This window comes from Triturus cristatus, chromosome 9 (assembly GCF_964204655.1).
Source record: "Triturus cristatus chromosome 9, aTriCri1.1, whole genome shotgun sequence".
Classification (NCBI taxonomy): domain Eukaryota; kingdom Metazoa; phylum Chordata; class Amphibia; order Caudata; family Salamandridae; genus Triturus; species Triturus cristatus.
The window spans coordinates 167,952,433-167,977,452 of record NC_140592.1 but is presented as its reverse complement, the minus strand read 5'-3'; the positions used below and the strand labels follow the sequence as shown (position 1 = coordinate 167,977,452).

At 46.3% G+C, this 25,020-nt stretch overlaps 1 protein-coding gene across 1 annotated transcript in view; it reads left to right on the top strand.

Annotated features, from left to right (window-relative positions):
• Positions 1–25,020, top strand: part of DNAH12 (dynein axonemal heavy chain 12) — a 1,449,067-nt gene that overhangs the window by 1,227,786 nt on the left and 196,261 nt on the right. The window contains exon 67 of the mRNA XM_085624669.1: positions 19,217–19,354. Within this exon, the coding sequence (XP_085480795.1) occupies positions 19,217–19,354 (138 nt within the window). The remainder of the gene's footprint in view (positions 1–19,216; positions 19,355–25,020) is intronic.

The window sequence follows — 25,020 nt, the reverse complement described above, 5'->3', positions numbered from 1 at the left end:
CCTCTACACGGGTAGGATTTAAGCCATGTGGCGCCTGTCACCGCACCATGTTGGTAAACGGCCCCCATCTTGTTTGCTTGTGGTGTCTTGTGCGCGACCACAACTCGAAGGCTTGCTCTGACATCCGGGCCATGGCGCCGAAGGCCATGCCGGAGCGCTCGTTGAAGCTCCTTGCTGCCCGTCAATCTACACCGATGATCGTGACTCCTCGAAGGTTCCGATGGGAGAAGAGAAGGTCGCAGGACTGCTCCAGGAGCCCCAAGTCCTCTTCTTTGCACTCCATGTCCTTGGGGCACTCAGGAAAGAGGCATAAGAAAAAGAAGAAGTCTAAACACACTTCGAATTCCCCTCGTCTGTCTTCTGTTGACGTGGATGGTGGCGTAGCGTGACTTCTGATTATTTTACCAAGGCCTTTGAGTAGCCAATGCCCTTTTTAGATCTCAATATTAATAAAGCCTTAACCCAATTTAATAAATCTCTAATTCAGGCTTTCAACAGTATTGCTCCCATAAAACATGGAGTGAATTTACCATCTAGGCCCTATGCCTCTTGGTACACAAAGGAGCTACAACAAGACAAATCATCCTGCAAAAAACTAGAAAGGCAATGGCAAAAACCCAGATCTCAAATTGTTAAAGAAGCCTTCAGATTAGCTCTGTCCTCCTATCATAGGTGTATCAAAGCAACCAGAAAAGTGCATATTATCACACAAATAGAGAAAGCAGGTAACTTGTTAAAAGATCTATTCAAAATACTTAACGATTTTTTTAATCCTTCTGCCTGCTCTCAAATGATCTCTGCCTCAGCAGATCTGTGTAATGCCTTAGCTGACTATTTGGAGAACAAAATTAATCAAATATACTCTAAATTTACCGTGCCCACAACTTTGTCTATTGAGACATTAAATTATGATGTCCCTTATCAAAATGGCAACTGGTGTCTAGAAAAGTTTGTTTCTTTCTCTCTTCAGCAGATCCAGCAAGCTTTAGATAAAACCAACTCTGGCTCACCCTTGGACCCTTGTCCCCCCTGCGTTACAAACAGGCTTTCGCACCAGCTGGCCCCCGCGGTCATGGCTTTGTTTAACCTATTTATTGACATAGAAAGCATTCCTTGTGCTTTGGAAGTCAGCACAGGTTGTTCCTATGCAAATAACTCCAGCGTCGATCCAATGAATTTGGCTAATTATCGTCCTATTTCACGTCGGCTTTTAGGCATGTCTTTGGAGGGTCTAATAAACTCACAACTTTTAGCCTACCCAGAGGCTAAGAGGATTCTCGACCCATCGCAATCTGAATTCAGGGCCACTCATAGTATGGAGACCACCTTGCTTGTGGTCACAAACTTCCTTAGACTTTCCCTAAACAAAGGCACCCCTTCTATGCTGGTGTTATTAGACCTATCTGCTGCCTTTGACACTGTTTCTTACTAAAGAATGATTCAAAGGCTGTACGAGATTGTCATCTCTGGGTGTGCATTGAAATAATTTCAAGACTTTCTTGATAATAGAACACAGTCTCATTAGGCACCTTTAAGTCTCGTACAATGTCAATTGACAAGGAGGCCACAGGCCTCTTGTTTAAGCCGTACTTTATTTAACATCTATGCAGCCCCCCTTGCTGTCATTGCCAGATCTTTTGGTTTCGATATCATATCATATGCAGAGATACACAGTCGATAATCTCCTTTGATAATAAAAATGTAGGTAATTAAGTAGCAGTTCTCCAACGGCATGAAGGCTATTGCAGGTTGTTGGCTACCAACTGCTTACAATTGAATGCCGAAAAAACAGATTGTTATTTCGCAAAGCCCAGCTATCCTGATCTTTAAACTGGTGGCCGTCCAATCTTGGCTCTGATCTTACGCCTAAACGGGTAGTAAAAAACCGTATCTTAAAAATTGACCGGTCTCTTTCTATGTAAGACCATGTTGGTGCCATTAGCAGCAGCTGTTTTAACAAATTGCATCTGCTGAGGAAGACGTTCCCTTTTCTTCCATCCTCGTCTAGGAAAACTTTAGTCAAGGCCCTGATTATTAGTAAATTGGACTACAGCAATATTTTGCTTGCCACTGTGTAGGAAAGTAGGATCTGCTTTCATGATTACCTCCACTTTTTGCCAGTGTGTTTTTGACCTAGCCTACTGGAATCCTGCTAATCAGGACCCTAGCAGCAGAGCTCTCTCTCCTGAAATGGTTCTGGTAAGTACTTTGGTACATCCCCAGTTGGCTACTAGTGCACCCTTATAAGTCTCTAGTAGATGGTACTGAGGTACCCAGGGCATAGGTACACCCATGGACTGCAGCATGTATTGTGCCATCCATTGGAGTCCACTTAAACTGAAACTAGAGGCCTGCCATTGCAGCCTGTGTGATGTGGTGCTCTCACAACAGATATAAGCTTCCTTATATCTGAGGTCACTGCACTGAAAACCTCTAAGTCACCCCTCTGGTAGGCTCTTTAGTCCTGCAGGCAGGGTGCTTGGTTATAAGTCTAAGGGTGCCCCTACATGAGCAGCACACCCCTACAAACTCTGGAGTCGGTTCTTCAGGCTTTGTAAGTGCGGTCAACCATTTTCGGACATATAGTGGACAACAGTCATTACAAGATGTCTAACTATATAATGGCTTCACCGTACCTGGTCATGTTTGATTTCAAACATGTTGGATTCATACCCCAACACTGATGTTGAAAGTATGATACCATGTACTGGGGGGCTCCTTAGGGTACCCCCCAGTACTCCCGGTAACAGCCTTTCAGGGTCTGCTAGCAAGCTAGTGCTGCTGCCAGTCACAGACACGATTCTGCCCTCCTGCTGCTGACCCAAGAGAAGGTGGAACAATAGGTTTCCTGTCACCGGGAGGTGTGACCACCTCCCAGACAGGACTTAGTTTATTGGGCTGGGGTGGGGGTGCTTCCTAGCACCACCAGACTGCTTTGAAAAGCATAGAAGTTGCCCTCCTTGCATACTCCAGTTTAAGCCAGTTCAGAAACCCTTGGTTCCCGCTCTGGACTGAAACTGCATAAAGGACAGGGGAGTATACGCGCCCTCTCTACAGCCCCTCCTCTGGGAGGAACCTCAAGTGCTGCCAATCCTTACCTTAAGGTATTTAAGGGCTCCCCTGTGGGTGAGTCCTCAGATATGTCGTGGGACCAGACTCAAGCCTGAAACTACGTCACTCTTCAGCCATCTGGACACTTGGACTTTGTTGGACTTCGACTGGACCCAAGACTCCAACCAGGGAAGGCTCCTGCTGCTCCTAGTCTCGCCATTCTTCAAATCTTTACCGTCATCTGTGTCTGTGCTTCAAGCAGGTTCTCCAAAAGACCTGTGGGCATCAAGGACACCAGAAGAAATCGCCCTTGGAGTGAAGGAGTCACTCCCCTGCATCTGCAGGCACTGCAATGGAGCTGACTGGTCTGCTGCTCCTACAGACTTCCCTAGGCCCAGTAACACAGGTGGTGGTTCTGCAGCTCCCTAGTGGCCTGACCTGTCTTCTGAGCAGTTTTGAGGACAGTATTCCTCGTTGGGGCTGCTGGGACCAAACCCCTGTGCACTGCGTCGACTTGACGTTGGGAAGGCATGTTGGCTGTGCTCTCCAGAGATCTTCGGGCTACAAGAAGCTCCAGCCTCCGGCACCTCACCCTCCAAAGAACAGCATCCTCCCTGCAGTCCCTGCATCGTGGACCTCCATCTTGGGTGAGCTGCCCCAGGTCCTCTTGCGACACCTGTGCCTTCGGCCTGTGGGTCCTCTTGGGGGTCTTCTTTTGCTTCAGTGGGCTCCCCTGTTTTTTCGGGCCTGCTCTGACTCTGCTGCACTTGGTAAGTCCCTTGAGTTTTGCTGGTCCCAATGTTTCTTCTTCTTTGTTTATATTGCTAGTTGCGGCTACCAATGCTTGTTTGTGCTCCCACCGGTGACTGACCACCTAGTCACCACCACCGGACATGGGGCCGCTCATGCACAGCTCCTGGTCTTCCTCAGCGTCGCCTGGTCCTCACAGCTGCATCGGCAAGGTCACTGTCTTCACTTTTGAATCTCCCGACATCAGTGGACATTGTGCTTCCATGCCTCCTGGTCACCTCTGAGTAGCATAGACTCTGTCCTCTCATCATGCAGGTTCTTTTCTTTCCGAATCCAACCTTGGATCCCACGTACTTCTTCAAGGACTCCTACAGAGGCATTTCTGCTGAAGTTTCCTATTGTCGTCTACAGCAGGGTCCGATGTCTCTTCACCCCTCTGCACCCAGCTTTCCTGGTGCAGGTAACCTGGTTCCTGAGGCGCCCACGGGTGTGGTGTCTCTCCAACCTTCTATCCTCCAAGGGGTTTCTTCCGGGTCCCCTGGGAAGGGTCCATTTTTCATAAAACGGCAACCGCGACTTCTCCATTGACTTCCATTGAGCATGCTGCTGTGTTTCCACTCTGCACACAGCCTCCATGGTGTTTCTTGTGCCCCGGCTCCTCTGGGTCTTCTGGTCCAAATCCCATTCTCCTTTGCAGTTCGTATTCTACTTTATTGTATATGGTGTGGTCTCTCCCTGGAGACCACTGTGTTTTGTGCTACTTACCTGACTATTTGCTAAGTATTCTTGTGTGTGCTATTGCTATCTCCGGGTAGGAGATATACCAATGTGTTTGTGATCATGTGTTATAATAAATTGACTTATTTCTGAAAACACTGTGTGGTTCCTTTTCATTCAACTTACACTATTGATTAAAGTTGGTAAAACAAGGTTCTTTACACTCCTTCAAGATAAGCATGAAAGCTGCTCTCCACAGCTACCCCTTTGAGAGCTTTCTATGGTTATCAAAGACCACTAAAATCACCATAATGGTTGTCTGGATTAGTGCAAGGTGCATCTCTTGAATAGGTGTGCACCATATACTAAGCCAGCTTCTTCTACACAGCTAATGAGACTTTATTAGCGAAACTGCAAAGAGGTTCAAAATTCGGCTTCCTAGTTTGTCTGCAATCTTCCTGCCGGCTCCTCCTTTGAACCTCTGTTAAGATCACTACATTGGTTACCTATCAAGAAAAGATCTATTTTTTAAATCTATTTTCTGACCTATAAATCTCTAATGGGCAATGGTCCTACTTATCTAACCCTAGAAACTCAAATGCTACTGCCTGACCAGATTGCTACAGTTGGACCTGTAAAGAAAAAGTCCAACTGTGAGTCCACCGTATTCACTTGAGATGACGTTGGGGAAGATCTTTTACCTAATTGGCGCCGATTTACTGGAACAAGCTACTATTCCATGTCCGCACTTGTTCTGATTTTGTCAGTTTCAGGAAATCTCGTTAAAAAAACAGCTCTGTTTTAAAGCTGGTGCTTGGTGTCTTGACTGTACCCTTCTATAGTGAACAGATACCCCTTTGGGGGTGATTCGTTGGAATATAAGTTTAGGTTAACATAACATCCTGGATGGGAAAGAAGCCTGTTACCTAAAAATGGCCTGTTGTTGAACTTCCTAGATTATTTTCCTTTCACTACTCAGAGTCCTGCCAAAGATCAGAGACAGCCCAGGGAGGTCGCTTATCCAATTGGCCTCAACCTTGTTCTGCCTGATTTCCTCAATACTTCTTCATCTACATTAGAATTAAGATCTGCCTCCCCCAGCAGTGGATGCAAACATGCTGCAGCTCTCTCTGTCCTGCAGAGTTAGTATTTCCCCTGCTTTGGCCTTTCTGTAGAGAACCTGCACATACTGTTGACAGCCAAGAAGTCCTCCACCACAGTGCAACAATACTTGTGCAAGAGGCTACGTTTCTGTCAATGGGCCTAGCTAAAGAAGATTAAGCCACTAAATTGCACAGTGCATAATATTTTCACTTTTTCTGTGACAGAATTATGCGTGCAGGTGCACTCCTGCAAGAGCTGCATAGTGATCACTGGGGCCGATAGAACCAGTCAAAAGGAGTCCCCCTATGAGGATCTTAAATTGTTCAATGTCTTCCGATTAATTTGAAGCATGTGTTCTTTCTGGTCAAGCACCCCACAGACGTTTGCACCTCAACCTGATATTGTTCAGATTGATGCACAAACCATTTGAACCAATGGCCTTCTGTGATATGAAGTATCTTTCCCGACAGTCTTCCATATTTGTTGCCATATCTTCAGCCAGGTACATTACTCATCTGCAGGGGCTATGCGGTTCAGAGAAGTAGAAGTACATCATGGTTGATCAGGGCAAGGTGGTACTGAGGGCATATGCCACAACTGTTCTTAAAATATAATTGAAAAGTCATTTGAATGAGGAGATTATTATCACTACTTTCTTCCCAGGCCCACATGTCTCCTCATGCTGAATACCTTGAATGTCAGGTCAGTCTTAAGTTTTTCTCTTGCTAGAACCAGGTCTCTCCATTCTTCCAATCAACTTTATCAACTTTATGGAACTTTTGTCACATACTGAGTGGTGACTATGGCCACCATCCACAAGATGTTTGCTTCTTTTATCACTTGCTATTACACTTTTAATGGACCTGATCTTTAACTGTTGTCCTGAAGACTCCACAAAATAGGAGATTGTTGTGCTGCATTGTTAAGGCACAGACCTCCAAGCAAGATGTGCAGGCCACACCACACATGTTTTCAGGCACTGTGGTCTTGAAGACCCCTCTTGGAGTTTTACATAGTTTTAAGTTCTTTGCAGCTTTGTTTTCTTAAGCTTGTACTACACAATGCGGCCTTCTCCTCTTCCTCCTCCCCCCATTTTCATCTCAATACTGTATGATCTACACACATGTTGAGAATGAGATAGAACCATGGCACTGAAGTAGGGTAATTGTAATGTTATACAGACTCTGTTACTTCCTGTTTTGAGTGCCTTTCTTTTGATCAGTAACCTTCCACAGACCACTTAGCCATTGATAAACCCCCTGTGTGCCTCCTTTTGTAATATGGCAGGAGGTGAAGGCCCTTTTTTAGAAATTGGGTTCATGGTGACTGGAGTTTAAGCCCTGGTCAAGCAGTAGCTACAATCCTAGTCAGGGTGAGTCACACACACATCCTAAATGAACCAGTGCTCACCCTATGGTATCTTGGGACAGAGCAGTCAGGCTTAACTTTAGAGGTAATGTTTAAAGTATTTTTGCAACAATTCAAACAGTAAAACAGACAAAAAGATCCCACAACAGGTTAGAAAAATAGAGCTAATGTAATGAGCAAAGCAATTCCCAAAATGACAAAAATCAATCAGTAGAACCGGAGTTATTATTTTTTAAAGATTAAACTGAAATATAGTGCTTAAAAGCTGAAAGCGCCAACAGGGAATATCTGTTTGGATCAAAGTCAAAAGTTCAGGCCGACCGCGATGAAGCGTTCGGCGGCTACAGGGACCAGGGTTGGCCCACTGAGCAAAAGTTCATTGGTCCAGCATGCATCTACGTCAAAGATCCTGTCGACAGCGAGGATGCTGGCACAGATGAGGTGATGCATCGGCTCCAATGAGCGCAGCAACAGTGATGAGCTGGCTCTGATGACTGCAGTGGTTGAGAAGCGGAGTTCTTGGTGAAGTCATTGAGGCTGCCGTCAACAGGGATGCAAAGACTTTGTGCTGAGAAGGAGCATTTCACAGTGGTGGTTCCAAAGGCGATGCATCCTCTCTGAACCACACAACAGCGGTGATGCGTTGGTGCTGACCATGCAATGGTGGCAATCTGCCAGTTCCGAGCTCTGCGTTGGTTCTGCTGGAGCAGCACGTTACAGGATAAGCGGGTTGACCCAGACACGACACTCGGACCTGGGTAATACACGGTACAGGAAAAACTGGCCCCAGTGGAAACAATGTTAAAGAAAAAACACTATAATATCACCTGTTAAACTAATTCCAAACAGTTTGCAGTAGATTCAACATATTTAATCATGTGAAACATTAGTTATATACAATTTTAAGAAAAAGGTGCCCCAACGGGAAGGGAAGGGTAAGTGCAGCAATGTGCAAGTGTGAGGGTATGTTGAGAAAAGGAGGAGAGTGAACAATATATACATCCGAATAATGAAAAAAGCTAGTCCGGCCCATGACAAAAGGCCAATCTAATTACAACACCATAATAATGGGACACATGAGGGACCAATCACTGCTGTCCACAGTGGTCAACACAAAATCAAGCCGTCGACATTTCGACGCTGGGGATGTGTGTAGATGATTGGAGTTCTTACAGTAGGGTCTTCATCAGGACCATGTGTGGGACACCTACGAATAATTAATGGGACCTTAGTTATGTACAGATGAGGAAACATGAATGAAAATAAGTATTACATTAAGCATGGGCATAGACAATTACCCTTAGGCCACCGATGCATGCGGTGGCGAGTTGAAAGTAGATGTGCCCTCAGGCTCCAAAGTTAGAAAGGGACGTGGTTTATGGCTGAAAACACAATTAGGCAAAAATCAGCACCAGTAATGTATGGGGCGTATAGAAAGTCAATACTAGTTAATCAACAATGGTCCCCAGTAACAAGGAGCTCGCACTTACTTATTCAGTTGTTCATATGAACATTTCTATTTTCATAATCTTGGGCATGCAAAAGTCAAAAGCTCCAAAGATCTAAAAATGCACGAGAGGACGAATTAGTAATAACCCCCACCACTAAGAGATAGAATACAAATTCAGTTTGGTAACCAGGTCCTATGAGTGGGCGCTCTACTCTTGTCACGCATATTCAATTTTTAACCTTAGCGGTGCTCAAAAGGGAAGGAGGATTGGTTACCAATTCAATCTTGTGGTTCCCCTCCTCTGAAAGGTAACTGAATACATTCAAATTCGACCCTGAGCACTCAGGGTCGAATTTGAATGCACTAAGAGATAGACTTCAACAGGACTCTGAGATATTGTGTCCATCGGGACGGGGGACGATAAACATACCTCTCTTATTGATGCGTGTCCGTTTCACAGAATTGTGAACGGAGCACTCAACTGGAAGCTGGTTAAATAATGGCTCAGTTGGCCGGAAAGCGTGCATGCGCCACGCTCGAGTGAGTAGCACCTAAGTGCTGTTACCCAGGGAGACAAACTGTGGCAGCCCTCGAAAAAATGTGTCCCAGAATAGAATTACTAGGATTCTGGACTGCTGCGGTTAACAATTCATGTGGCATATCAAAACGATAAATAACACTCCACAAGGACTTGTGAGTCTTAAAATTGGATTAACATATAAACACATAATTTCTTTTTCAAAAAAGTGGGGGAAAAAGGTGTAACCATATCCCACAATCGTCCAACCATAGCATGTGTTTGGAATACAAGTAAACATGACACAACATTGTCGCGTTGGCATTTCACGCGACACATTGCAAAACGGTATAAAACTGCGATCACTCCACGAGAACTCATGAGTCATATAATTGGATTAACATGTAGGCACATAATTCTTTCTTACACATTGAGAAACAAATTGTGTAACAGTATCACACAATCGTCCAACCATGGCATGTGTTTTGGAATACAAGTAAAAATGACACAACATGTATATTACGTAAATGCAAGCAGGCACCCACTAGGTCATAGAAAATTAAATATTCTTGAAATATGTACAAAAGCCATTGGAGAAGGGAGGGCATATATTACCCTAGTCAGGGGTACACAGATTAGGCAGCACATTAGGCTCACTTACAAAGGTCCAGGACTAGGGTGTCACCACTTGGCAGGGCAGACTTACAGATGGCAGAGTCCAGGGGCAGAAGCAGGGTGGCTGGAAATCCTTTGTGTCCCTGAGACTACAGACCAGGAGGCCATCCAACTAGCCTTTAGAGTCACTCTGGGTTCTGGGGTCAGGTGATGCAGGTCCAGTCCTTCTCACCCATGCAAAGAGGGCAGCACATCAGCACAGCAGAGCAGCAGTTCAGCAGAATGGCAGTCCTTCAGCAGCACAGCATTCCTGACAGAGTATCCACAGGTCCAGAAGTGTACTGAAGCGCTGGGGGATGAGGTCCAGTTCTTATACCCAGTTGTGCCTTTGAAGTGGGGGAGACTTCAAAGAAGGGTCTGTAAAGTGTGCAGGGGTCCTCCCTTCTTGCCGTGGGTCCAGACTCACTACAGAAGAGTATGCAGCCTATTGTGTGGGGTCAGGACACAGACAATTCGGGTGTAAGTGTGAGGATGTGTGCAGCTCCTCCCTCCCATCCTGCCAGGATGGCCCACCAAAGCCCATCAAGTCACACCAAGCTCCCACTATGTGTTGCTGTCTAGGGGGAATACACCGCGCCCAACTGGCACCCAACCTAGACATGAATTCAGAGACAGGCTGCAGGCACACTGGGCTAAGAGCAGTAATATGGCAACTTTATAAAAGTGTCATTTTCAAAATTGTGTTAATAAATTTGACTTTGCCATTAAAAAGGATTTATCGTTATAAATCCATAGGTACCAAACGTGATAGATCCACCTCCTCTCAATTAGGAATTACTGCTTATTAAATGTGATAAGGAATTCCCAACCTGCGAGAGGTGTAGGGCTCACAGTAGTGAAAAAACAATTTGGGAGTTTTTCATTACCAGTATGTGTAAAACTTAAAAGTACATGTCCTACCTTTTACTAACACAGCGCCCTGCCCTATGGGTTACCTAGGGCCTACCTTTTATGTGACATATATGTAATAAAAGGGGAGTTTAAGGCTTTGCATAGGATTTAAAATGCCAGGGTGACATGGCAGTGTAACACTGCATTCTGATGGATACATCTGCCAGTGGATTCCTCACCTTGTGAATGTCCCCTGCGCCAGCATTCCACTGAACTTTTTTCCCCAGCTCTCTACGCCGACGTGGACGATTTCATAATGCATCGGCTCCGCTCGCGACTCCGTATGACGTCACCGGAGCCATAAGAGAGCCACGACGGCGTGATGACGTCAGTTCCCTGTTTTCGGCACCGTCGACGCGCAACGGTTTTTCCAGTACTCTCCTGCTACTTTGTAGTTGTTAGGTGTTCCTGTGGTCGAAAATCTGTAATGTCTTCGACGATAAAGTCGGGTTTTAAGCCCTGTAGGGAATGTGGGGGCCACATGTCTATAACGGACCGCCATGATGATTGTTTGTGGTGCCTTTCGTCTGACCACGATGTTGAGGATTGTTCAAGCTGTAGGAGGATGAATCCGAAGGCATTGAAAGAGAGGAAGGCGAAGCTGTTTATGGCCAAGGTCGGAAAGGAGAAGAGAGGAAGAAAGAAGGAGAAGTCGAGGCCGGAGTCGTCAACTTCGAGATCATCGAAGTCGAAGAAACATCATAAAAAAAGGAAACATTCTTCTCGGCGCCGGTCTTCAAAGAACAGGAGGTCGAGATCGGCTTCGCCTCGACGACGCCGAAGTAAGGAATTGTCACCTTCTCCTTCTCCTTCGAAGTCTCCGGAGGGTTCTCCTTCGCCGAAGCGGGCTCCAGCGCGGTCACCGGCGCAGTCCTCGGCGCAGTCACCGGCGCCTTCTCCGACGTCGTCTCCTGTTCCAGTGGAGTCGCCTGTTTCTGATGGTGAGCAGGAACAAAGTAGGGAGCCTTCTCCAAGGCCTGAGGATTCTTCGGCTCCGGCGGAGGACACTGCGGCGCCGTTGCCAGATACTCCGCAGAAGGATACAGGTCCGGTTCCTTATCCTCAGTTCCCGGCTCCAGGTACTGATTCTTCGCATTTTTTAAATGCCATGTATGGAATCTTCAATCGGGCTGCCTTCCCATCCGGTGCACCGACTGGTCCCGTGGGTCCTATGGCGTATACTTTGGGGTTGCCGCAGCATTACGCTCAGGCCCCGTTTATGCCCTTTCTGATGATGGCGCCTCCGTGGCAGTTTCCCGCGCCGTCTGGGGATCCATCACGACTTCGGCTGGATCATCCTGCTTCGGAGCCTTCCTCGACGCCGTTGCCGACTCCCTCGGCGCTGCGTCCGGCACCGCCGACTCCGTCTTTGGCGCCGCCGACTCCAACACCTCTGGCTCCACCGACGCTGCGTACGACATCGACGATGCCGGCTCCACAGATTCATTCAAGAAGGGAGGCCCAAAGGGTCTTGGATGAACAAAGGTATAGAGTGGAGGTAGAGGAAGGTGAAGTGGACACGTCCTCTGATGAGTTTGAGGGGATACAGGAGGCTAGTGGCCTGGATACGACCCCTGAGTGGGAGCATACTTCAGCTAGATCCTCTCCACCACAGGAACTGGCTCCTTACCATATGGTTATTAAAAAGGCCGCGGAACTGTTAGATTTGCAGTTACCCTCTGCGGAATATAAGTCTAACCTGCTGACGGAGGTGCTGCACTCAACTTCAGAGCCTTTACTGCCTTTTAATGAGGCCATTTTGGAGCCTGTTTTGGAGATATGGAGAAAACCACTTTCTTCTCCGGCGGTTTCCAGGCAGGTGGCGAGAAGATACAGGGTGGCACCTGGGGATCCGTATTTTCTTTCTACACACCCGTCTCCAGAGAGCCTAGTTGTGCAGGCATCCTGGTTGAAGCATGCTTCGGGGGCGTTCCCTCAGTCTCCTGCAGATAGGGAGTCCAAAAAGGTTGACCAGGCGGCTAAGAAGACTTTCTCTTCGGGAAGTATGGCACTAAAGTCAACCAATGCCACGTGCTTGCTGGGTCAATGAAGTCTTTAGCCCCTAAGCTGCCTGAGGGTGATAAGGCGTCCTTCATGGAGGTAGTTGCAGACACACAGGCTGCTGCTAGACAGGTGATCCAATCAGGGCTCGATACAGCAGATTCGGTGGCGAGGATAATGGGCTCTTCCATAGCCACAAGAAGGCAGGCTTGGCTCCGTTCTTCTGGCTTCTCCGCGGATGTTCAGGCCACATTAGTGGATTTGCCATTTGATGGACAGAAGTTATTTGGAGAGAAAGCTGACTCCGCCCTACAAAGATTTAAAGACAGCAGGGTAACGGCTAAGTCTTTGGGTCTGCAAGCTCCTGCTAAGGGATCTGGTTTTAAAAAGTTTAGGGGTTTCGGAAGATCTTCCTTTCGCTCCTTCCGACAGCCTCAGCAGCAGCAGCAGCAGAATCCCCTCTATAGGTCCTATAGGGGGAGGCAAAGGGGTCGGAGAGGTTCTGGACGCAACCCCTCTTCTTCTTCCTCCTCCTCTGCTCCCAATGAGGCTTCAGGGAAGCAGCCCTAGATCCCCCATCCCGGATCATGTAAGACCTGTGGGGGGTCGGGTGTCCTACTTTCTGCGGGGTTGGAAATCTGTTACAACATATCTTTGGGTTTTGGACCTCGTGGAGACTGGGTACGCCCTTCCCTTTCGTGAGTGTCCTTACCCTTACCCTCCTTGCCAAGGTTTCTTCTCAGAGGACCCTCTGCTTCTTCTGCAGAAGTAGGTTCTAGCTTTGTTTCAAAAGGGTGCGATAGAGGTGGTTCCGGAGCAGGAAAGGTGTCAGGGATGCTACTCCTGGTATTTCCTGATTCCCAAAAAGGACGGCAGGTTTCGTCTGATACTGGACCTCAGAATCTTGAACTTTTACCTGAAACAGGAGAAATTCAAGATGCTGACCCTTGCGCAGGTTCTTCAAGCGTTGCAGCAAGGAGACTGGATGGTGTCGCTCGACTTGCAGGACGCGTACTTCCATGTCCCAATCCTGAACTCGCACAGGAAGTATCTCCGTTTTACGGTTGGGTCGCAACATTACCAGTTTGCAGTCCTCCCGTTTGGTCTTAATACCGCACCTCGAGTCTTCACAAAGGTGATGGCAGTGGTGGCTGCTCATCTCAGGAGGTCGGGGATTCCAGTTTTCCCCTACCTGGACGACTGGCTTCTGAAGGCAGAGTCCCCAGAGATGGTGCAGCGTCATCTGCAGGTAACATCTCAGCTGTTATTCGACTTGGGTTTTTCGATAAATGTGCCCAAATCTCACCTGGTGCCCTCTCAACGCAACCTGTTCATAGGGGCAGTACTGGACACTACTGTGTGTCGAGCATTTCCTCCTCCTCAAAGAATTCTCGATATACAGGAGATGGTCCCTTTATTCCACAATGGAGCGGTTGTTCCAGTTCTGAAGGTCCTTCGCCTGCTCGGTCTGTTCGCTCCCTGCATCCTGTTGGTCAACCCTGCTCGGTCTGTTCGCTTCCTGCATCCTGTTGGTCAACCATGCACGCTGGCACATGAGGGCGCTCCAGTGGTGTCTCCGCAAGCAGTGGTATCAGCACAACGGAGATCTCAGGGAGTCGATCAGGATCTCCAGAGAAGCTGTGGCGGATCTGTCTTGGTGGGGCGTAGAGGGCAATCTGTCTCAAGGAAAGCCCTTTCATCTTCCTCCATCGGTGGCCACAGTGATAACGGACGCATCCACTTTAGGGTGGGGTGTGCATCTGGGGGATCTGGAGATCAAGGGTCTTTGGTCTCCAGAGGAAAGGAGGCTGCTTCATATCAACCTTCTGGAATTGCGGGCGATTCGTTTGGCGCTCAAATCCTTCCTCCCTTCCCTTCGCGGTCAGTCTGTTCAAGTCCTGACGGACAACACTACCGCGATGTGGTATGTCAACAGACAGGGAGGAGTGGGGTCTCTTTGTCTATGCATGGAGGCCCTACGTCTGTGGACCTGGGCTCAGGTCCATCGGATTTGTCTGATGGCAAATCATCTGGCCGGAGTGCTGAACGTACGTGCGGACAGTCTCAGTCGGCAGTTCTCCACCGACCACGAGTGAAGGCTCCATCCGGAGGTGGTTCGTCATGTGTTTCGGACGTGGGGGACACCTCGGGTGGACCTGTTTGCCACCCGCGAGAACGCGCACTGCCCGTCATTCTCCAGTTTCCGATGCAGGGGGCGTTGGGGGACGCGTTTCAGTTGAGTTGGGGCTCGCGACTCCTTTACGCGTTTCCTCCTATACCCTTCATTCCTCGGGTTCTGAGGAAGATTCGCCAAGACCGGGCCCAAGTTATATTGATCGCCCCGGATTGGCCAAGAAGGGTGTGGTACACAGATCTACTTCACCTTTCGTCGCACCCACATTTTTTTTAAAACATAGATAGCTGTACCTGTTACAGTGACTAATCTGAGACTAAATATGAATCATTGTGTATACTGATAGATGAAATGCTAATGACTTTGGTATAGGATGATGAATGAACCATTCAAGTTAGTTAATTTTTGATGTTTGAAGTCTATGTCCTGATGTATGTATAGCCCCATTTCTAGAAGTTTAGCCTATATATACAGTTTAATAAATGGTGTTCGGTTTTAACTTCATAAAGGCCACAACAGATGGAGAGACTTAAGGGCACAGTAAGGGCACACGCACCTGAGGATATTAGTACAGAATGAAGTTCTAATCGAGCGTTGTCGTTTCACCAATATACTCACTTCATATAATCTACTTCAGAGTTTGTGAATATTAGGGCTTAAAGCTTGACGTTAGTTCTAAGACGGGTTGGCTATTCCGGGACACGCACACGTTGAGTGCACGCCGGACTGTTTGAGCTTTCGGAGGTCTGATATCATTTCACACTTTACGTTATATGCTTGCGCTGTCCGAACTTCGAGAATGTTTAATTAACGATTGCACTGAATCACATTTAATACAGGGTTTAATTATTTCAGCTTATTAAGATACGGGATTCTCACACAGGTCCTACACATCCCATCAAATTAAGATAATTCTCATCACATATTGTGTCATAGTTATTGCTATGACTTTAGTGGATTCATAACTTAGAAATCTCAAGTTACGAGCAGTATATAGAACGGTACCAATACGGAAAGACTCCTGTGAGTCTTGTTTCCATTTCTATTAATCTGACGCGAGACACTGCACGCCACCCGGAAATATATTCACTTGGAGTTTTCAACGCGCCAGAGAGATACTCGAACTACGGGCCGCTGTACTCGGCTTAGCCACGTCTCTGGAAGTGAGGACGAGGACATGGGCCAATAACTAATATGTTAGGTAAGAGGTTGCATTGTTCTTTGAGTGAGACGAGTGTAGATAGTGTGAGACTTTGCTTTGGAAGCCCGTCACTGTGAACTTCTTTTGAATTCTCATGGGCTTATCTTTATTACTTACAGACTAGTGCTACACACACGCTACGTTGAGAACCAGATTGTGAGACTCCATTGTCCCCGTCCATGATTAGACCCCCATGTGGTCCGGAATTTTAACCACATTAAAAGTAGGTCTAGTTCTGCTCATAAATGTTTTTTTAGATTTAGAACCAGTGGGCCGAGCATTAATACGGTTTCTCTTGGTGTTTTCTCTCCTTTCATAATAGAAAACTATTTGGATAGAAAATAGGTACATATGTTTGGCCATGGGACCCTGCTGATTGCGTGTAATACCACAGGTTGGCATGCTGGCGTGATGCTCACTTTGTCACTATGGTTTCGAGGAACGCGTTTTAACTTATCTCATTATAGGCGAGAACATGTCACGTGTGCTTTCTCACGCACTTTTCCTTCTCTCTCCATCCTTTTGGGTCTTAGTCTTACTAGGTTCTTTGGAACTTTTGGTTCCTTTTATATCACGTTGTCAAAATACTTGTACTTTACTATCTGCAATGCCTGAATCATTTATTTCTTTGCTTTTCGGATTACAGTGGGTGCATATCTATGTCGTACTGGATTGCGCCACAACGTGTGTACTCTTTTGTTATCACATTTCTGTAATGACCAGCATTTTATAATCTATAATGTTTAAATTTTCCATTTCTTTCTCTTTTCGGATTACAATAGTTGCATATCATTGATGATTAACCCCTCACTATTCAAAATTTCTTGATGCCATTTTGGTATTGTTTATTGTTTTATTTGCACAGCCTTGAGGAAGTCGTGGGATTACTTTCCCTATACGACGAAACACGTGTTGGCTGTGACTGTGATGTTCCGCTTGAGAGCTTCTTGAAATAAAGAGGAAAAAAGAAGACTTCGTATATGACTCATTGTTGTTTATGTACTGTATTTGACCCACAGACGTCAAACGTTGAAAATGTTTATATTTACGTGTGCTGAGGATTTGATAAACAAAAAACTACACAGATCTTCTCCACCTGTCCTTGTGCCCTCCGCTCCGTCTCCCTCTGAGGGCAGACCTCCTCTCGCAGTCGGAGGGGCAGGTTCTACACCCCCACCTCCAGAGCTTACACCTTCATGCCTGGAGATTGAACGGGGCAACCTGAGTTCATTCTCTCTCCCGCCTGATGTGGTGGATGTTATTTTATCGGCCAGGCGACACTCCACCAAGTCCATTTACTCCTACAGGTGGTCTAAATTTGTTAGATGGTGTGGAGAGAGATCCATTGATCCTTTAAAAGCTCATCTTTCTGATGTGCTCCAGTTTGCTCTTTCCTTGGCTCAGCAGGGCTGTGCTGTTGCAACGGTCAAGGGCTATCTTTTGGCCTTATCGGCTTTTCTATGCCTTCCTGATCAACCGTCTCTTTTTAAATCTCCGGTTGTTCTGAGGTTTATCAAGGGCCTTACAAATATGTTTCCTCCCACTCTCAGGACCAGGGCTGCTTTCCTGCCAAAAGTTGTTACTCTGTTTCATTTGGAGCAGTCCATTACTCTCCCTGTTTTTTATCCACCTCCTCATCCTTCCAAAGAGGAGGAAAGACTCCATCGCCTGGATCCAAAGAGGGCTGTGAGTTTTTATTTGGACAGAACGAAAGACTTTCGTCTGGACGATCAGCTCTTCGTTGGCTATGTGGGTCATTCGAAAGGAAGAGCGGTGCACAAGCGCACTTTGTCGAGATGGATTATCCTTGCCATCAAGATCTGCTATGCCCTGGCTGGTAAGACTCCTCCTGAGGGTATTAGAGCTCATTCAACTAGAGCTAAATCATCTACATCTGCTCTGGCCCGGGGTTTTCCTGTGGCAGATATTTGTAAAGCCGCGACTTGGGCCTCACTCCATACTTTCGCAAAGCATTATTGCTTGGACTCTGAGATGAGGAGGGAGGGCCACTTCGCGCGCTCTGTCTTGCAGGACTTTCTGGTATAGGAAGGTGGACACCCTCCTCCGGGAGCGGGGACTGCTGTGGGAATCTATTCACAAGGTGAGGAATCCACTGGCAGATGTATCCATCAGAAGAACAAGTTACTTACCTTCGGTAACGCTTTTTCTGGTGGATACAGTATCTGCCTGTGGATTCCTCACTGGCCCACCCGCCTCCCCGTTGTCCACCTTGGTATACATTAAAAGTTGTCTTGCTTGAGATGTTGTTACACTTTCTTGTATATTGGTAGGAAATGCTTGTTTTATTTAGCTTTCCTTTTCCTTGTATACTTTGTGTATGTGATTGTATATTGTATACTGTGTATACTTTGTATCTGTCGTTGGTCCACCTGTGCGCCTCGGAGGCACGGAAAAAATGGGTGGAACTGACGTCATCACGCTGACGTGGCTCTCTTATGGCTCCGGTGACATCATACGGAGTCGCGAGCGGAGCCGATGCATTATGACGTCGTCCACGTCGGCATAGAGAGCTGGGGAAAAAAGTTCCGTGGAATGCTGGCGCAGGAGATATTCACAAGGTGAGGAATCCGCAGGCAGATACTGTATCCACCAGAAAAAGCGTTACCGAAGGTAAGTAACTTGTTCTTCAGGCTGCAATGGTAGGCCTGTGACATGTTCTAAAGTGCTACCTAAGTGGGTGGCACAATAAATGCCGCAGGCCCACTGATGGCATTTAATTTACAAGCCCTGGGTATATGGTGTACCACTCTAAAAGGGACCTACACATACATTAAATATTCAAATTGGGTATATGCCAATCAAACCATGTTTATGGCAGTGAGCACAAGCACTTTAGCACTGGTCAGCAGTGGTAATGTGCACAGAGTCCTAAGGCCAACAAAAATTCAGCACAATTTGGGGGAAGACCACCCTAAAGCTAACAGGTCTAACACCCACCCATGTAGGTGCAGGAATAAGAGGTGTCTCCGTGTATGAGAGATACCTGAGGTCACAGCACAAAGTGTGAGAAGCTCTGTTTTAACAGCAATTAAGTCATGTAATCAAAGTAATGAAATGTATTAGTAAGGAAAGACGTTATGCTCCGCCTTTATGTTTAGATTATTGTATATTATTTGAATGTTTGTAAGTATTACAAAAAGAACTTAATGCCATGTAACAATATATATTTCAAGGAGCTCTGACTGTGCCAGAAATGTTTAACGGTATTGTGTGTAAGGTACACCTGTTTCCAAGTCTCCTTTTGGATAGCAGTAGTCTGGGTTACATAAACATGCCATGAGCTGAAATCACTATAAAGCAGACAATGTTCAAATGTGTTATGTTTTCTTTTTAAAGATATGGGAGAAGTTGCTGTTTGGTGTTTGCTTTTTCCATGCATTGGTGCAAGAGAGGAAGAAATTTGGCCCTCTTGGCTGGAACATCCCATATGGATTCAACGAGTCTGACTTACGTATAAGTGTCAGGCAGCTGCAGGTAACGTGACTTTGTATATTCATTTCACTGCCTTTATTTATGGATACTACTACATGTTAAATACGAATTTCTACAGAGGATTGATCCTTGATCGTTCAACACAAATCATAATGGAGTATGCCAACACATTGTGTTTTGCTTCAGTGTTTCTAACTGCAGTACTGGGTAACAAAAAATATGTTTACTCACTTATTTCTTGCAGTAGATGCATAGTCTGCCTCATTACCCCTTTGAGATCATGTGAAATTTTCCAGCATCCTTGTTGAAACAAGCAATATTTTACAACATTATGACTTTATAATGACGCTGTAAATGAAGTCGTCAGTCAAAAAAAACGTATGTGTTTTAGAGGTAGCACTTTTACTCCAAATCTTAAATTACTGTGTTTATAAGAACTATTTATATAGGTATGGTACCAAAATATCATTCTAAGAATATTGTCTAAAAAAAATATTGTGTCCTAAACATTGTCTGTAATTGGGCAGTATTTTGTAGAGTATAATTAAGAATCAATATTTATGTAAGACAATATTTTTCTAAGAGTTTACCTTAATGACAACATATTTATAAGGGTGCAGTTTATACAGTGAAAAATAGATAGAGATCTTTGAAATTTAAGAAACGTGTTATGAGAAGCAATATTTGCCATGAAGACCACTTTTATACAATTATCAATGTTATAAAAAATATTATTTCAGGTGAGGGACTGTCTTCAAGGGAGACTCCGAAGCCCCAGTAGTTGAAATATAAGTTTGTTTCCAAGCCAGTTTCCAACCTTCAGTTGCGGAGCTTTCCCTGGAATCCACCCTGCACCTCCCTAAATATCCTGGAGCCGTGGCAAATCTAGCCCAAACGCGGACATTACACTTCCCTGCATAAAGTCTTTGGGCCTCAATTCTCCTCTGGCACACTTTCTAACCCCAAGGAGGTGGGAAGTGCTCCGGCTGGACCCTCATTGGCGGGCCCGCCTTGGTGCCATCCGGGCCCTCTGAATCTGTTATCGGATTCGAGATGGCGCTGGTACACAGCCCTTTGTGGTCTTCACCTTCGGTGTTGGATTCGGGTCAGCCAATGATGTCAGCGGTGCCCATCAATTCGGCACCAGTTACTCTTCCAGATGTCAACTCATCGCTGCACGGGTGCCAGACGGCATTGGATGCGGCGCCGATGGAGCAATCCTCTTTAAGCAACTTTCCATCTGTCCCTATACGGCCTGTTTATAAGAGGAGAATGTAGGGTGTCACAACGCTTTCGGCAACACTGACCAGCCTCTCTTGGAGGAAAACTGGCTTACTGAACTGGGTGAGGCTAGTAGACTTGAGAGTTCACCCCAGTTTCCGATTTACTTTCTCCGCCTGGTATGGCCACAGATGTGAGTTCCTTTTATGCTGCGGTATTGAGGAGGGCAGCTGTTGCCTTAGAGTGTGAGTTTCCCTCAGTGGAATTATCCACAGAACCTTAGGTGGATGTTCTTCACCAGGGTAAGACAGGAATGGAACCCCTCCTCCCTTAAAATGACATATTGTTAGGGACTTGGACAAAGCCGCAACAGGAAAATGTCTGTAGACTGGGCTATATCCCATAGGCGTCGGCCCACCCCTGGGGATCCTGATTGTCTCTTCAAACATCCCTCTATAAAGTGTCTGGTTGTGCAAGTAGCTGCAGCTTCTGCGGACAGAAATGTCCTCCCTTTGGTCCCACTAAACACTGAGTCCAGTTTGCTGGAAAATAGTGGGAGGAATATATTCTTTTCCATCGGTGCAGCATTAAGAACTTTTTACACTACATGTGTTGTTAGCAGGTTTCCCCATGCTTTATGGGACTCTGTGGAAAGTTTTCAGCCTTCTCTTCCAGAGGATGCCAAAGGTGAACCCCTACAGTTGGTGCAGGATGGCCGAGATGGGGCAAACTTCATCATAAAATATGGTATGGACACCACTGATTCTGTGGGTAGAGCTATGACTCAGACAGTTGCTGTGCGCAGACATGCATGGCTGCGTCAGTCTGGATTTTCAGAGCCTGTACAGAATACTTTGAAAGATATGCAATTTGATGGTGTAAATTTATTTGGTGTACATGCTGATTCAGAGTTATGGCGATTTAGAGCTACAGTGTGTGATAACTCCTAGACATGTGCTTGCAGGATCTGGTTGGATCGTTCTTTCTTTCTTTTTGGCTCGTGTGTACAGAGGTGTTTATAAATGTCTCAGTTGCAATGTGTATTCTTCTAGTTGCAACTAGTGTGGCAGTTCTGCTTACTGCAGGAGTTTATGATTGTATGCTAACCTTGTGGTTCTATGCATGTGTTACCTGACCCTTACTTTCGGTCAGTTAACATTATAATAGTGCATTCATTCTGCAGAATTCTTTTCAGTAAAGTTGTATTCTCTACAGTATATTTCCTGATAAGTCACTTTTCTGGATTAATATTTACTGCTTGGTGCAGAAGTGTTGACTTTCTTTTTCAGCTCTGTCGATGACAGTTTTTCAGCTGCTTATTTATGTTTGGGTTTTCATTGATACCTGATATACAGCTCTTGCATTTTGCTTTACTCTGCAGAAGAGCTCAAGCGCAAGAGTTGATACCTTCATGGTACGTCCTGTACTCAATGTGGAGTATCTTTTGTATGCTATATCAGCATTTTTAAATATATATATGCTGAGTTGGGTTTCTCGGCATGTACACTATTGCATCTTCAGGGGTGCAGAGTTCTGCCCCCTGCTTTGGGTTATCTCTCTCGTACAATGTCATACATTTATGAAGTTTGGTACCCCTTGTTAGGTACTTTTGATATTTGTACCTTCATGGGAGTCTCAATATGTATAATCATTGATGGTTAGAAGATTATCATCTTGTGAACTGTGCAACACTTGTGTTTTGCTCTTCAGTAGTTCTCTCTTATAGCCATTGCTATTTGATTGGCTCTTCTACACCTTGCTGTAGGCATGGTTGGTTTGTACATGTTCCCTGGACATAATTGTTTCTTTCCCTGGGATTGTGTCATGCGATTAAAAAGGCTTTCCTGCACTTGCAAAGGCCAGAGAATGGAATCCGTGTTTTGTTGTTGTACCTCTGCTTATGCAGTGTGAAAGACACCCTCACATTTAGAACCATGCACCCTGCACTTGGGCTGAAGGACCTACCTTAGGAATAACATGGATTTTAAGTGCAGTGACCGGGATATAAGGTAAACCTTATATCTGGAAAGAAAGGTGCATGCACCATTTCACAAAGGTTGCAATGGCAGACCTGCAGGCACAGTTTGCATGGGCTCCCATGGGTGGCATAGCACATGCTGCATCCCATGGGAAACCCCCGGAGTACCAATGCCCTGGGTAACTTGGTACCATATACTAGGGACTTACAGGGGTACACCAGTATGCCAATTGTGGGGTGTAAAAAGTACTTGCCAGTAATTTTAGAGGAGAAAGCGCAAACACTGGGGTCCTGGTTAGCAAAGTAAGGCTTCAGGTGGTTCATATGAAGCACCTTATGGCGGCTTCTTGGAATGCCTAGATCCACCAGATAGGTGACCTCATCTTTTTTCTTCACAATTATATGGGGCCACTTCACTTATCTTGGAGTGCTCTTGGAGCCACAGACTCCAACATCCACACCTTGTGCCCTGGCTGGTAAACAGTCAGAACAGCCTTTTGGTCATGCCATAACTTCTGCAGTTCTTGGCTGGCCTCTAGGTTTTTAGTAGCGTACATAGTCTACAATCGCCTGCCTGGGAGGTTTGAGATGCTTTTCCCATCCCTCCTTTACCAACCTGTAACTGGATGTCGAAACAGAAGTTCAAATATACTGTAACCCACTCCCTTCTGTGGAACCTCTCTGTAGGCAAAAAGAAGGCAATCTCCTCCTTAGTTTGTCAGATAGTCCCACTATCATACCTTTGATGGTTTCGTTGAATCTTTCAACTAACCCATTGCCCTGATGGTAGGTGGTGGTGAATTTATAAATGGCACCACACTCTTTCCACATAGCTTTCAGGTAGCCAGGCATGAAGTTTTTACCTCTGTCCGACACCACCTCCTTAGGAAAGCCCACTCCAGAAAAGATTCCTTAGAGGGCCTGGCAACTGCAGGACCTGTAGCGGTCCTAAGTGTAATTGCTTCTGAGTATCCGGTGGCGTGGTCCACCACCACCAGTATGTGTTTGCTCCCAGATACTGTTGAAGGGTCTAGGAGACCAACTATGTCAGTCCCTACCCTCTCAGCGGGAACCCCAACCACTGGTAGTGATATTAAGAGGGCCTTTGTAGTGCCACCTGATTTGCCACTGGCTTTGCAGGTGACAGAGGAGCGACAAAACTTCTTGGTGACTTCAGACATGTGGGGCCAGTGAAAGTGTGAAACAAGCCTGTCCTACATTTTGCTTTGCCCAAGATGTCCTGCAACAGGTATGTCATGTGCTAGGGTTAAGAGGAATTCCCTAAACTTCTAAGGAACAAACAACCTCCTGGTAGCCCCAGGCTTGGGATTCCTAGCCTTAGAATAAAGGAGACCATCTTCCTAGTAAATCCTTTGGGCTCCACTGACATCCCCTGAATCAGCTTGCTGTCTGGGGCTTTCAAGAGAGGGGCAGGATTTTAGCTCTGGACTCAATTCCTCCCTGGAAGGTCCCTTTTCTTCCAGAAGCTCTGCAGAGCTCCTCTGGGGCAGTTCCTTCAAAAGGGGTGTAGGAAACTGCCCATTGTGCATGGTTACACCCTAACATTTTGCCAGATACCTGGTGCCAATTTGACTGAGTGTGTGCTGGGATCCTGCTTACCAGGCCCCAGCACCTGTGTTCCTTCCCAAAATTGTACTTTTGTATCCACAATTGGCACATCCTTGGCAACAGGTAAGCCCCTTGTAAAAGGTACCATCGGTACCAAGGGCCCTGTGACCAGGGAAGGCCTCTAAGGGCTGCACCACCTATTGTGCCACCCTTAAAGACCCTGCACATTAACACTCCTATACTGCTATTGCAAGCTGCGTGTTTTGGTGCAGAAAAAAGTCAAGAGGGTCTACATGGTACCCATCCCTGTGTGCGATGCCTACAACCTACTCCCTGTGGCCTAGGTAAGTCATCCCTCTAGCAGGGTGCACAAGACCACAGGTGAGGGTACAGTTGCATACGCATTGTACCCCTACAGTGTCTTAGTCCATTCATAGACATTGTGAGTGCAGTAAAGCCAAAAAGAGTATGATGTCTGGGAGTTGGTCATTGCTAACTCCACAGCTCCATAATTGGCTGTACTGAAACCTTGGAAGTTTGGTACAAACCTCTTAGCGCATTAAACCTACACTAGTGCCAGTGTTGGTTTTAACGCTAAATACACTCAGAGGGCATCTTAGAGAGATGCCCCTTGAAAAACGACTAGCCCTGGTGTGGTTCCTGAATGGCTATCCACCATTTGCCACCCCAGACTGGTTTTTGGACCCCTGGGTAGAGGGCCTCTGTTCTCTGGGTCCAGAAACAAAGCCCATCTGGCCAGAGGTGCCATGCCTCCTCCCCCAGGAGGGACTGGGTCTACGAAGGGGAAGCTTCAAAGGCCTGTCGCCTTTGTTAGCTGACCCTCTCATATGCTGCCCCCAGCAACTGGCTCACACCGTTTCTGACCCCCACTTTAGGCAGGAGAATTGGTGGGAAAATGATGTTAGGAAGGGAGGTGTGC